This window comes from Nerophis lumbriciformis, linkage group LG05 (genome assembly GCF_033978685.3).
Source record: "Nerophis lumbriciformis linkage group LG05, RoL_Nlum_v2.1, whole genome shotgun sequence".
Classification (NCBI taxonomy): Eukaryota; Metazoa; Chordata; class Actinopteri; order Syngnathiformes; family Syngnathidae; genus Nerophis; species Nerophis lumbriciformis.
In genome coordinates this window covers 36,234,394-36,249,860 of record NC_084552.2, presented here as the reverse complement: position 1 = coordinate 36,249,860, position 15,467 = coordinate 36,234,394, and the positions used below count along the sequence as shown (strand labels likewise).

At 37.4% G+C, this 15,467-nt stretch overlaps 1 protein-coding gene across 2 annotated transcripts in view; it reads right to left on the bottom strand.

Annotated features, from left to right (window-relative positions):
• Positions 1-1,638: 1,638 nt before the first annotated feature.
• Positions 1,639-15,467, bottom strand: part of LOC133606564 (pleckstrin homology domain-containing family A member 5-like) — a 148,534-nt gene continuing 134,705 nt past the window's right edge. For both annotated transcript variants that reach the window (XM_061960638.2, XM_061960637.2), the window contains 6 exons: positions 15,077-15,268; positions 11,798-11,914; positions 10,008-10,130; positions 7,396-7,538; positions 6,680-6,840; positions 1,639-5,499 (listed from right to left, as the gene is read on the bottom strand). In XM_061960638.2, coding sequence (XP_061816622.2) covers positions 5,465-5,499; positions 6,680-6,840; positions 7,396-7,538; positions 10,008-10,130; positions 11,798-11,914; positions 15,077-15,268 — 771 coding nt within the window. In that variant the 3' untranslated portion in view covers positions 1,639-5,464. The remainder of the gene's footprint in view (positions 5,500-6,679; positions 6,841-7,395; positions 7,539-10,007; positions 10,131-11,797; positions 11,915-15,076; positions 15,269-15,467) is intronic.

Here is a 15,467-nt window from a genome sequence, read left to right as displayed (position 1 = left end):
TAAATTATAATGAGACAAAAATTCATAATTATGAGATTTAAAAAAAGCTCAATCATGAGATAAATCGAAATTATAAATCAAAAACTCAAAATTGTGAGATAAGTCATAATTACAATATAAATAATCATTTTGAAATGAAAACTTTAAATTATGAGATAAGTAAAAACTATGAGATATAGTCATAATTATGAGATACGAAAGTTTAAATTATGAAATTAAAAGTCATACTTATAAGATAAAGTCAAGATTATGAGATAAAAGTCGAAATTGGGAGCTAAAAAGTCAAAATTATGAAATAAAAAATTTGTAATTATGATATAAGAAAAAAATCACGATAGTCATAAATATGAGATGAGTCGGAATCGTGAAATAAGAAGCACAATCATGAGATAAAAACATCGAAATAATGAGATAAAATGCAATTATTAGATAAAAAAATAAACCATTTTTAGATAAGAGTCATAATTATGAGATAAAAAATCGAAATGTTGATAAAAAAAAATCATAATTATGAGATATAAAGTAAAAATTATGAGATAAAAAGTCAATCATGATCTGCAAAGTCGAAAATTTTGATAAAAAGTCAATTATGATTTAGAAAGTCGAAAAATATGAGATAAAAAGTAATAATTATGAAGTTATAATTATAAGATTAAAAAAGTCGAAATATGAAAGTCATAGTTATGCAAAGTCGATATTATGAGATAAAAAAAATCGAAATCATGAGATAAAAAGTAATAATTTTGAAATTAAAAGTGATACTTATGAGACAAGAAAGTCATAATTATGAGGCAAGAAAGTCGAAATGATTAGATATTTTACACAAGTCACAATAGGAGCTCTTTGGCATGAGATCTCCTGTTCAGACATGAATGGCGAGTACATTGAGGATTACTTTAAACGTGGCTTTACAACTGGTGAAATTCTGAATTTACACTTGCCTTTCCTCATGGACGAAATCCGTTCGTCTTGTTTGGAGCAAGGAGGTTGCCAAGTGTAGCTCATCATTAACGTAGACGATCTTTGGCATTGTCGTCTTGCTTGCTCCACGTGTTCCAACAAACATTAAAATGTAGGGGTGGTCGATATTGAATTTCGGGGTGTCTGGTCGATAACAAGTGGATGTGGGAACAGTATTTTCGGTAAAGATAGCGATATCGCTGACGTGGCTCATTAATCATGATTGTAAACAGAATAAAACATAGAACACAATACATCCATCCATCCATTTTTTACCGCTTATTCCCTATATTTGTGATCAATGAAAGTATTAGTAAACAATTTAACATAAGACAATGTAAACAAATAATACAATTATTCACTTGTATTACATACAACTGTTTGAACAAAACTATTGATTTGAAAAGGGCCCAATAGTGTTTGCTTTTGTTGGCTACATTGCAATTTTGACTTTTAGGTTCACCAACAGATTTTTATATGCTGTACTTTATGACATATTTGGGATATTTAAAATATCCTTAAGGGTTACAAAAAGCAAAACAACAAGCAATAAAGTTTTTATGAACATCACCATTTATTTCACAATATAAAACACATGGGGTATGAACCTTTTGCATATGAAGCTAATAACATTATTAATAATTTCTATAATATATTTGCTCTTTTTCCTTTTTATTGTGTACACAAATGTTCATTTTGTACAGTTTTTACATCTCTTACATGTCTTGTACGTCCTCAAGTCCTACTTATTGCTTCATACATGTGCTGTTTTCTGACGCTCCACCTGCTACAATGAAAACTTATCCAAAATGACAAACTCTCACCTTGCAACAGACATCAAGCAAGTGACAAAAATAAAGTAGGAATAAAATCATCCAGGAAAACAAAAGCCTTTTTGGGTTATAATATGGTTTAAAATGAAAAAATATTTTTATAAGATTAAGGGTTTTTTTAAAACACATTTTTACATTAAAATGTTTTTTGGGGTAAGGTTATGTTTAAATATTTGTTTTAGAGACGTAGTGTTTTAAAAAAAAAAGTTTTTAAAGAGATGTCTTGAAAAGTATTTTTTCTGTGAGATGTTTTAAGAAATGTTTTTCAGTAAAATTATATATTGAAAAAAGTCTATTTTTTCATGAGATTCAGTTGTTTGGAAGATTGTGTCAAACAAAAGCTTTTTTGTGTGAAATTATGTCCTAAATTGTTTTGAAGGAGGAGTTAAATTATGTTAAAAAAAATTTTTTTTTGGAATGTCTTTAACAAAAAAAGAATCCTATGAGATTACGTTTTTTGAGAGATTATGTTTGAAATAAAAATAAAATCCGTAAAACTATAAAACTGATTTTTCATGAGATTATGTTTTTAAGAAATAGTTTTTTTTCTTAAAATTATATTTCAAAACAAATAAGAAATCATTTTGGGGGATTATGTTTTTTGGCAAGTGAAGGAGTTAAAGTAACTCGGAGTCTTGTTCACGAGTGAGGGAAGAGTGGATTGGGAGACACGGTGTCTGCAGTGATACGGACCCTGTGTCGATCCGTCGTGGTGAAGAAGGAGCTGAACCGGAAGGCAAAGCTCTCAATGTACCAGTCTATCTACGTTCCCATCCTCACCTATGGTCATGAGCTTTGGGTTATGACCGAAAGGACAAGATCACGGGTACAAGAGGCCGAAATTAGTTTCCTCCGTCAGGTGGCGGGAGATAGGGCGAGAAGCTCTGTCATTCGCGAAGAGCTCAAAGTAAAGCCGCTGCTCCTCCACATAGAGAGGAGCCAAATGAGGTGGTTTGGGCATCTGGTCAGAATGTCCCCAGGACGCCTCCCTGGGGAGGTGTTTAAGGCACGTCTGACCGGTAGGAGGCCACAGGGAAGACTCAGGACACGGTGGAAAGACTATATCTCCCAGCTGGCCTGGGAACGCCTCGTGATCTCCTGGGAGGAGCTGGAAAAAGTGGCTGGGGAGAGGGAAGTCTGGGCTTCTCTGCTTAGGCTGCTGCCCCCGCGACCCAACCTCGGATAAGCGGAAGAAGCTGGATGGAAATTTTATTTAAACTAAATTAAAACTTACTCTCATAAAATTAACTTGTAAGATTCCAACTTGTTATTTTTTCTATTCTGTTTTGGTTTCCCTGTGGCATGAATACTCCTTCATATAAACTAATGTAGCTAAGCATTTTTTTTGTCTTTCACTGATGTGCATCATTAAACATACTCTTTCTATACTGCATTGTGTTATTGATGCCACCACTTTGGCGACTTTCGTGACAAGCAGGCTGACAGCACCGCAACTTGAAGTATCGCAGTGCATTTGCAAAACACAAAGCAAAATATATCTTTCATATTACAAAACCCAAAACCAGTGAAGTTGGCACTTTGTGTAAAGCGTAAATAAAAACAGAATACAATTATTTACAATTCCTTTTCAACCTATATTCAGTTGAATAGACTGCAAATACAAGATACTTAACGTTTGAACTGGTAAACTTTGTTACTTTTTGCAAATATTAGCTCATTTGGAATTTGATGCCTGCAACATGTTTCAAAAAAGCTGGCACAAGTGGCAAAAAAGACTGAGAAAGTTGAGAAATGCTCATCAAACACTTATTTGGAACATCCCACAGGTCAACAGGCTAATCAAGAACCGGTGGGTGCCATGATTGGGTATAAAAGCAGCTTCCATGAAATGCTCAGTCATTCAAACAAGGATGGGGCAAGGGTCACCACTTTGTGAACAAATGCGTGAGGAAATTGGCAATTTAAGAACAACATTTCTCAACCAGCTATTGCAAGGAATTTGGAGATTAACGGTATGTAATATCATCAGGTTCACAGAATCTGGAGAAATCACTGCACGTAAGCGGCAAGGCCGAAAACCAACATTGAATGCCTGTGACCTTCGATCCCTAAAACCGGCTCAGGAACACTTCAGAAAACCACTGTCAGTAACTACAGTTCGTCGCTACATGTGTAAGTGCAAGTTAAAACTACTATGCAAAGCAGAAGCCATTTACCAACAACACTCAGAAACGCCGCCGGCTTCGCTGGGCCCGAGCTCATCTAAGGTGGACTGATGCAAAGTGTTCTGTGGTCTGACAATTCCACATTTCAAATCGTTTTTGGAAACTGTGGACGTCGTGTCCTCCGGACCAAAGAAGAAAAGAACCATCCAGACTATTATAGGCGCAAAGTTCAAAAGCCAGCATCTGTGATGGTATGGGGGTGTATTAGTGCCCAAGGCATGGGTAACTTGCACATCTGTGAATGCATTATTAATGCTGAAAGGTACATACAGGTTTTGGAGCAACATATGTTGCCATCCAAGCAACGTCTTTTTCATGGACGCCCCTGCTTATTTCAGCAAGACAATGCCAAGCCCCATTCTGCATGTGTTACAACAGCGTGGCTTTGTAGTAAAAGAGTGCGGGTACTAGACTGGCCTGCCTGTAGTCCAGACCTGTCTCCCATCAAAAATTTGTGGCGCATTATGAAGCCTAAAATACGACAACGGAAACCCCGGACTGTTGAACAACTTAAGCTGTACATCGAGGAAGAATGGGAAATAATTTCACAAGGAAAGCTTCAAAAATGTGTCTCCTCAGTTCCCAAACATTTACTGAGTGTTGTTAAAAGGAAAGGCCATGTAACACAGTGGTAAAAATGCCCCTCTGCCAATTTTTTTGCAATGTGTTACTGCCATTAAATTTTAAGTTAATGATTATTCGCAAAAAAAAATTAAGTTTCTCAATTTGAACATTAAATATCTTGTCTTTGCAGTGTATTCAATTGAATATACGTTGAAAAGGATTTGCAAATTATTGTATTCGGTTTTTATTTACGATTTACACAACGTGCCAACTTCACTGGTTCCGGTTTTGTACTTCAACATTGCTTGTACCCTTGTACTTCATATTTTTCAATGAAAACTTAACATAACATGAGAAATGGAACATACTACTTGGCTGCAATCAATATTGTTGATTCAGTGTTGACTAAAGAGCTCGTTAGAAAAACTTCAGCTGTGAGAAGCTGAGCTACATCCAAGCAGACCTTCTTCACCTGTAACTCCACATACATATGTACACATGTATGCACACATTTACAGTACATATCTATTGTATATACATTTATACAGTACATATTTTGCACATACATATATACTGAATGTACATATATGTACACACACAGTCAGTCATATATATGATAAACTGTATGTGTGTGAGTGTACATATACTGATACTGTATATACACGTGTACATACTGTGTATATGACTGAGTATGTGTACATTTATGCATGTTTATAAATATGTAGATATGTAAACACATCCTACTTTATATAAAAAAATGTTTTGGAATATAACAGGATATGAATATGCATTAAATGATTTGTGTTTTGAAAAGTGTGCTGGAAATGTTCATTTTCCTTGTGGGCATGATGTCGTCATACTGCTGGAAACTTGCTACATTTGGACTCTATGGGACGGCGCCGTGGACGTCAAGGTGGGCACTCACGTGTCATTGCTTACCATGGTGTACATTGGTGCTGTAAGTTGGAGAACAAGGTAGGAATCAATCAACCTTTCTAAAAGTTTATATAAAAACAAACAATCTATTTTCAGAAACACACCAAAATTATCAAAAGGGAATTTCAATTCTACTTCCATCAATTTAAATTGCAATTGCAATTCTACTTCCTGTTTGCAACCTTAATTCAAATTCATGGAATTGAATTAGAATTTGGAATTTAACACAAACCTGATGATGCAAGTTAGAATTAGTGTGGAACCTCGATTTACGAACCCGATTGTACAAACTTTTTGATTTAAAAAAAAAAAAAAAAGCTTTGGTGTACGAAGCTTTTCTCTGTGTACGAACATTTCATCCACTTGTTGTGTGCCTGCAGCACAGCCATTTTGTGCCCGGCAGCACATGCATTGTAGGTGGGCTGATCGATCTCCAGTGCTCATTCAGTCAACAGAGCAGTGCTGACGTTAGCTACTGTGCTTGTGTGCTTTTGAAATATTATTTTTTGCCCTTTTTCAACATTTAGCTAATATAAATATAATATAAGTAAAAAAAAAAAGCCATGGATGAGCGATGTGTGTTTTAAAACATTCAGGAATTATCCGAAGCGCAGTCAACACTGCCTTCTCCCCTCTCTCCCTCCCTTCCCGCTGCATGCCAAGAACATTAACTGACAAGGTAAAGTGGATTGTATTTTTTCTTCCTAATCATTATAGAGACCTGGCTGTCAAATGAGTTTTGTGAATTCAAACTGAGAGCAACACAGGATTAAAGACAGTGTGTGTGCGTGTCAGCAGGGCGGAGAAACAGTTAAGCTAGTTTTTACTTTGTTATTAAATAGAAAATTGATCCATCACCCTTTTGTTATGTTTGTTTGATATACACTACTGTATAGTGCTTTATATTGTGTTCAAAGTATACAAACCTTTACTAAAATAAGGACTTTTGTCTAGGCTGGAACCATTATTCATGTTTACATTGTTATTTTTGGGGGAGAAATCTGCTTCAATATACCGGTACAAACTTTTCTAATTATGAACCCTGTTCAAGAACCCACTAAGGTTGTAAATTGAGGTTCCACTGTATAGAATTTGCTTCTTAAGAGGCTTTGAAAGAACAAACTTGGGACAATTCCTTAAAACTACTTATGAATCAGGCCTAGCAATGTGCAGGTGCAACGGAATGTTGTAATCACTTACAAGCTAACAAATTGTTATTGTTGTGTTTCTTGTCATCTGCTGTTATCTGCTTGTAGGATTCTTGGCTTGTATCTAGCTTCTCCTCTCTGATGGTTTGTTGCATCACATCTGCCTCCCCTTTTCGCTCGGGGCTTGGCGTCTGTGGATCAGGACTCTGGAACCTATATTCGACAGGAAAATATTTTTCTCAGTACCTTCACAAATTATTGCATTAAAACCGATTGAGAATTGCTCTCAAAGCGCATACAAACAATAGTGCACATAGACTAAATCAGATCCTTCTTGCATGTATAGGCTTTGACCAATCTCTCATCATTTGTATAAGTATATACAAGCATGTAGCTTGCTGCTGTCAATGTTCTTTATCAACTGAAGGTGTCACTTATTATGAAAAAAACTCAACAAAACTCAGGCTGGATCTCAACGCAATGTTTTGTAGTTTTTTTTACACAAAATTTAATTGGAAAAATCACAAACAGACAGCAACTGAAGATGCCTTAAGGAATAGGTTGATGATGTACTTGACACCAGACTTTAACATCAGGCAATAAATGCAAATTATTTTTCACCACTTTAAAATAATTATGGTTCTATTATTTAAATTTAGGGAAGTCTGAATAAACAGGCCATAATTCCTAAATGGTAAAAACTGAGAGTTTCTACTTCAGTCACATGTATTGAGGTCAAGCATAAAGACAAAAAAAACTCATACACACCTATTTTCATTGGCGTTTATAAGGGAGCTGGGCATATCTTCTGCTGTGCTTTTGTCATCTTCAATGTGGCAAAGGTTTACAATCTCCACATGCTGGGTCTCAATGCCCAGGTCCAAAATCATTGCCCTCTGCCTCTCACACTGCTGAAAAAATGCAACACAAACATGAGGTCACATCAATTGCAGAAGTGCATGTAAATTTGTGTTTTTTAAACAACAATCATGGGATTTGTGTGTACAATAGAAAAAAACACCAACATACACACACGGGCAAAAATTCCCCTACCTGTAATTGTTCAGAAGATGATGAGTTTGTTAAAAATTGATATGATTCTTGAAGTCTTTAAAATACTTTAATTTTAATGTTCAAAAATAGCTGGTGTACAAGTTTGTAGTGGGGCACAAAGTGACATTGTGAGATTTTATATCTGCATTTTTCATGAGAAGCAAAATCTAAAATGGCAAACACTTGCCCAGTTGTTAATGGGTTAAACCAGAGCTAAATAATAGTTTAATATGGCATTTGATCCTCTTTGTCTCTGTAGAACAGTTACCGGTAAATTAATGCTGTTTGCTTTGGACAGCATAGGTTAAGGGAAGTCCCAAAGGCAGAAGAAGGCAGAGCATGGTCTTTACTTGAGCTGTTGTGTTCATTTACTGTTTTCTTTTTTTTTTTCAAGATTATTTATTATATGGATTTTATATATTGACAAATGAACAATTCTGTAAAATAAACAACTTCATGTATTTATTGAAAGTAAAGCATATTAAAAATGTAATAATCCATTAACCTTTAAGTACATTAATTATGACCGTTATATTTCATAGCCTTCCTGTCCTGACATTTAGTCTTTGTGCCCTCTAAAAGTTGACGCCAAGTTGCCTTGTCTCTAAAATAACAAAATTCCAGGCCTGACACACACACACACACACACACACACACACACACACACACACACACACACACACACACACACACACACACACACAAAACCCCCAAATAAATGTCTGCCTAAATGCAAAGTAACTTTTTTGATGGCCGAACCAAGACCAATTTCATCATAGGATTGTTATAGGAAGTGTTGCCATGGACAAAGGCTTTGTTTTTGTCTGAAGATACCCGCATCACCTTTGCTGAGTTTTGCTAAATGATAAAAACATCCATCCATCCATTTCCTACCGCTTAATCCCTTCGGGGTTGCGGGGGGCGCTGGAGCCTATCTCAGCTACAATCAGGCGGAAGGCGGGGTACACCCTGGACAAGTCGCCACCTCATCACAGGGCCAACACAGATAGACAGACAACATTCACACTCACATTCACACACTAGGGCCATTTTAGTGTTGCCAATCAACCTATCCCCAGGTGCATGTTTTTGGAGGTGGGAGGAAGCCGGAGTACCCGGAGGGAACCCACGCAGTCACGGGGAGAACATGCAAACTCCACACAGAAAGATCCCGAGCCCGGGATTGAACCCAGGACTTCTCAGGACCTTCGTATTGTATGGCAGACGCACAAACCCCTCTTTCACCGTGCTGCCATGATAAAAACAGTGTTCTAGAAATCCTCTACTAACTGTAGTGCTTTGGATCAGTGGTTCTTAACCATAGAGCCAGGCCCATTGTTGGGCCGCAAGCGCCCTCTAGAGGCTTGCCAAAAAGTATCTGTTTCTCAGCTGTGGTCAGTATGGGTTGCAGCAGTATTCAGCTGTAATCCACCACTGATGACAGTAATGACTATATCAAACAAACCGGAGAAGTCTGGAACAAAAGTCAAAGAAGTGTCCATCCATCCATCCATTTTCTACCGCTTGTCCCTTTTGGGGTTGCGGGGGGTGCTGGAGCCTATTTCAGCTGCATTCGGGCGGTAGATGGGGTACACCCTGGACAAGTCGCCACCTCATCGCAGGGCCAACACAGATAGACAGAAAACATTCACACTCACATTCACACACTCGGGCTAATTTAGTGTTGCCAATCAGCCTATCCCCAGGTGCATGTCTTAAGCGTAAAATGTATGACAAAGGTGGTGAAGCTGTATTTTCATTTGCAGTTTAATTTTATTGACAGTTTAGTTAAGAAACATATTCATTACAAATGTATTTTATTTATTCTATCACAACATATTTTTATGTCCCCGTCTTGCGCCCGAATGCAGCTGAGATAAGCTCCAGCACCCCCCGCAAACCCGAGAGGAACAAGCAGTAGAAAATGGATGAATGGATAATTGTATGTATATTTATTTTTCATCAGTTATTTATGCAGTGTATTTGGTTGGTACTTATTTTTCTAATCAGCTAAGCCTCAGGTTAATGTGTTGAATAAATACTACTCATGGAAACAATCTTGGAAAGAAATTAATAGATAAGAAAGTTTTGAATCATTTGACAAGGTTGAAAACTGCAAGTAGGTTGGATATAATTATCGAATACGATTAAAATCAAGAGTAAGATTACTAATTCAGCGGTAATATTTGAGTGGGCCCTGGGCCTCAAGGCAAAAAAGATTAAGAACCCATGTTTTAGATGTCCTTGAAATCAACCGGTGTCAAAATCAAAGTAAAAGTTTGCCAGCAAAAACAAGTACAGCAACTACCCAGACTTTTCTGAGGTACCTCATTTTCTGTGTTGTTATTGGCCTCAGGTTGCAAGGGATATAAACTCGCCGACTTCATTTCCCTGTCCTGCGATGCTTCTTCACATTTGTCAGTTTCCGCCTCCTCTACTCTCTGCACCTCCTATTGATTGAGACAAAATTACACAATTGTCATGGTTTATTTGTTTTGGACATGCTCAACAAGATACATTTAGCAACATGTCAGAAAATAAGTAGGAAGAAGCGGTGCTTTATAGATCCCACTCTTTTGCTATATCTCAGCAGTTTGATTATTCATTCACATCCCATCTTTAATGTTTAAAATAACTTGAGTTTTATTTTTTTTAATTATTTTTTTTATAAAAAAGTGTACAAAGTTAACATTTTCTAACTAGAAAAGCACTCAGGGAGCACACAAACTTCTACGGGCCCCATCTCCTTATAGTAAAGAATCCTGAATTCAAACCCCCAAATCCAAGCACTTGTTCTTTATCGCATGTCCTGAAAGTTTCATCAAAATCTGCCCATAACCTTGTGAGCTATGTTGCTGAAATAAACTTTTCAGTCATTTACTCTCCTTCTCTCTGTGGGTGGAGGTGGGGACGCTAGCATACACACAGAGACGTTCAGGTTGGTAATGTAATAAAATAGAATATAAATTAACCGAATCAACCCCAAAATCTAATCACATGTTCCTTGTACCATTTCTTGAAAGTTTATTTAAAATCCAATCATAACTTTTTGAGTTATATTAACTAACTGACAAACCCCCACGATTGCATTTACTTCCTGGCAGAAGTAATAAGGAAAGAACTTAATAGATAACGTGCAAAAAGACAGATGCTGTGCACGTTAAAATAAAATAATAAAATACAATTAAACAAAGATTGTACAATTGCAGTTGATTAGGGGAAATAAGTATTTGATTCCCTACCAACCCGCAAGCATCCTGACCTCCGACAGACATGTGAATCATGAATCTCACAAGTTAGTCCCGTCCTTTTAAGAAAGTTTTTTGTTTTAAATCTCAATTTTTTATGTGGATTAAACAAACCTGTCACAGAAACAGTCTGTTCCAATCAAACGTCTCTACCATCAAAAGACCCCAGGGATAAGATTGTAGACCTGCATAGGACTGGAATGGACTATAAGACCATCAACAAAAAGCTTGATGAGAAAGAGACCATTAATGGTTCCATATTTCATAAATTGAAAAAATACAAGATAAGAGTTGATTGTGTCACTCTGGGGTTCCATGCAAGATTTCGCCTGGTGAGATAAGGTTGATTGTGAGAAAGTTGAAGGACCAGCCCAGAATGACAAAATGAATTAATGTTTTTTGTCTCTGTATTAAAATAAACCTACTATAGAAAGAATGGTCTGTTCATGTTATTGTAAGGGTGTAAACTTACAAAATAGGCAGGTGATCAAATACTTATTTTCCCCAGTGTATAAACCACTAGACCTCAATCACTGCAGTAATTGCAATGGGATAAACTGTTTCAAAACATCAACAAATCAGAGGTTGAGTAATACCGTATTTTTCGGAGTATAAGTCGCACCGCAGTATAAATCGCACCTGCCGAAAATGCATAATAAAAAAGGAAAAAAACATATAAGTCGCACTGGAGCCCGGCCAAACTATGAAAAAAACTGCGACTTATAGTCCGAAAAATTCGGTAACCTAAACAGGGTTTTAATTCCACTGTACAAACAAATCAAGTATAATTGCAAAGTTATTATCATATTTAGTCTGAACCTGTACTTTCACATCAATGTTTGACTGTGAATAAATGAAATTCCATCAACCTGAGATGTAGTCAGCAAGCTCTCTGTATTCTGCTCATTATGAGCCATCTTCAGTTGCTGCAGGGCCGCTTCCAACTCCACTGGGTCTGCACAGGCTCCCTCTGTATGGGCCCGGGCCTGATTACATACACATGTACATTTCCATAAAACTCTATACAATCACATGCTCACTGTTGATTACAGCGTGCTTAACATTTTTAGCAATGCAACGGTTTGGTATGTACCTCAGTATTAAAGAAGACCTATGATAATTTTAATCTACATTCAAAACACCTCCTTGTGGTTTAGATAATATGTATTGTATATGTTTAGAGTAAATGTTTAAATAATTTTGCTCCACGGTCATTTTGTAACCTGTTTTTTGAGTGTGTCTTCAAGATGTTGGATTGTGGAGGCATTCCCAGATTGCAAATGAAACCACGCCCCACCTTCTTCAAAAGTGTCAATTTATTTTTTGAAAATGTACACTTTTTAAATATAGTACAGTATCTTAAAGTTATCACCGCTACTTTTGTCCCCAGACAGAGTCGAAAATAATCTTCATAAACAGTCACAACAATAGGAACACCTGCACACTTGCCGATCGATTTAGACTTGATAAAAAAGCTGCTTTTAACAGCATTATTTTATGTAAGGTGCTGTACAAATAAACATTGATTGATATGTCACTGTACAGTTGTGCTCATAAGTTTACATACCCTGGGAGAATTTATGATTTCTTGGCCATTCTTCAGAGAATATGAATGATAACACAAAAACCTTTCTTCCACTCATGCTTAATGGTTGTTTGAAGCTATGTATTGGCAAACAACTGTGTTTACTCTTTTTAAATCAAAATGACAAAAGAAAGTACCAAAATGACCCTGATAAAAAGTTTACATACCCCAGTGACTTTGATCCGACAACATGCACAAAAGTTGACACAAACAGGTTTGAATGGCTAATCAAGGTTCCAATCCTCACCTGTGACCTGTTTATTTGTAATTAATGTGTGTATATAAAAGGTCAGTGAGTTTCTGGGCTTCTGACAGACCATTGCATCTTTCATCCAGTGCTGCACAGATGTTTCTGGATTCTGAGTCGTACGGAAGGCAAAATAATTGTCAAAGGATCTACGAGAAAAGGTAATTGTACTGCATAAAACAGGAAAGGGGTATAAAAAGATATCCAAGGAATTGATAATGCCAATCAGCAGTGTTCAAACGCTGATTAAGAAGTGGAAAATGAGGGATTCAGGTAGACCAGCAAAGATTTCAGCCACAACTGCCAGGAAAATTGTTCGAGATGCAAAGAAAAATCCACAAATAACTTCAGCTGAAATACAGGACTATCTGAAAAATTGTGGTGTGGCTGTTTCAAGATGCACAATAAGGAGGCACTTGAAGAAAAATGGGATGCATGGTCAACTCGCCAGAAGAAAGCCATCACTCCAAATTACTTTGTTCCAGAAGTTTTCTCTGTGCTGTTTGGCGTTATGTAAGCGGGATACTTTGTGACATTTGCGCAGAAATGGCTTTCTTCTGGCGACTCGACCATGCAGTCCATTTTTCTTCAAGTGCCTCCTTATTGTGCATCTTGAAACAGCCACACTACAATTTTTCAGATAGTCCTGTATTTCAGCTTAAAATAAAGTTAAAGTACCAATGATTGTCACACACACTAAGCATGGCGAAATTTGTCCTCTGCATTTGACCCATCCCCTTGATCACCCCCTGGGAGGTGAGGGGAGCAGTGGGCAGCAGCGGTGCCACTCCCGGGAATCATTTTTGGTGATTTAACCCCCAATTCCAACCCTTGATGCTGAGTGCCAAGCAGGGAGGTAATGGGTCCCATTTTTATAGTCTTTGGTATGACTCGGCCGGGGTTTGAACTTACAACCTACCGATCTCAGGGCGGACACTCTAACCACTAGGCCACTGTGAAGTTATTTGTGGATTTTTCTTTGCATCTCAAACAATTTTCCTGGCAGTTGTGGCTGAAATCTTTGCTGGTCTACCTGAATCCCTCATTTTCCACTTCTTAATCAGCGTTTGAACACTACTGATTGGCATTCTCAATTCCTTGGATATCTTTTTATACCCCTTTCCTGTTTTATGCAGTTCAATTACCTTTTTTCGCAGATCCTTTGACAATTATTTTGCCTTCCCCATGACTCAGAATCCAGAAACATCTGTGCAGCACTGGATGAAAGATGCAATGGTCTGTCAGAAGCTCAGAAACTCACTGACCTTTTATACACACACATTAATTACAAACAAACATGTCACAGGTGAGGATTGGAACCTTGATTAGCCATTCAAACCTGTTTGTGTCAACTTTTGTGCATGTTATCAGATCAAAGTCACTGGGGTATGTAAACTTTTGATCAGGGCCATTTGGGTACTTTCTTGTGCCATTTTGATTTAAAAAGAGTAAACACAGTTGTTTGCCAATAAATAGCTTCACACAACCATTAAGCATGAGTGGAATAAAGGTTTTTGTGTTATCATTCATATTCTCTGAAGAATGGCCAAGAAATCATAAATGTTCCCAGGGTACGTAAACTTATGAGCACAACTGTATATGCACATCCCAAGATTAGATGAAAATAATATTTTTTTGCTTCCTCATAGCCTGAGCAGAAAGCTTGACTTCATGTCCACACCAGTACGTCTACCTCACTGTGATGTCACAACATAGCCAGACTGCAAAACCCCACAAACATAGACATCAAAAACTGCGTGCACGCTTATGCCAAAATGCATGAACCTTATAATTTGACACTTGGGCATTGTTTAACACGAGTATCCAACATTGTAACAACTCTTATGAACCAAAATATATGGAATTCATCATTGGTCCCCTTAAAGGCCTCAGTTATATTCCTTTTCAGTACAGTAAGGGAACAATATGCAAAACAAAACAGCGCCGCTTTTGTGTTCAATGATTTTTAAAATGCACTCGCGCAATCTGCTGGCAGGTTATTCTCTGTCTGTTTACATTTTTATATAAAATATATATTCCAAAATGTATTGTTACTAGGGATTAAGGAGGTGCAATGTAACACCAAATGTACACTTCCTGTCCCTCATCTGAAATCTTTATTGTGAGCGAACTGTGGTGCTGAATTTCCCCCAGGGATCAACAAAGTACTTTCTATTCTATTCTATTCTATACAGGGTGGGAGATAGCTACGGAGCTTCTGTTTCGGTACTGAAAATACATGCATTCATTACACCCCAATCATTGCAAAGCTGAAAGTGTGACTTAAACAAGTACACAAGAGTACAATATTACTACCTGCAGCATAACATAGGGGTCATCTTTGCTAAAAGAATGTGAGCGGGATAGGGCCTCTCTCTTCTTCTCCCGCAGAGAAGAGGCCTCTTGGTGTCTCCGCATCCTTTCCATCTGCTCCTCAACACTCATCCTGTGTCGGCCCACTTCTCTCTCGCCATAGCCAATCTGATCTACTGCACTTCTGGGTCGATCCTGCAAAGACATACCTCCGACTTATTTTATGAAATACAGAGGAAAACGGTTTGTGTCGTGCGGACTGGCTGACTCACATCGATGTACGCGTTTGTTAATATATCCAAAACTACGCATTGCTTGCACTTTTACTCGTTATTTTGGCCGGAGACAAAGAGAATGAGCAATAATTGAGGCCGTTTGATATGGTTTTCCTCCA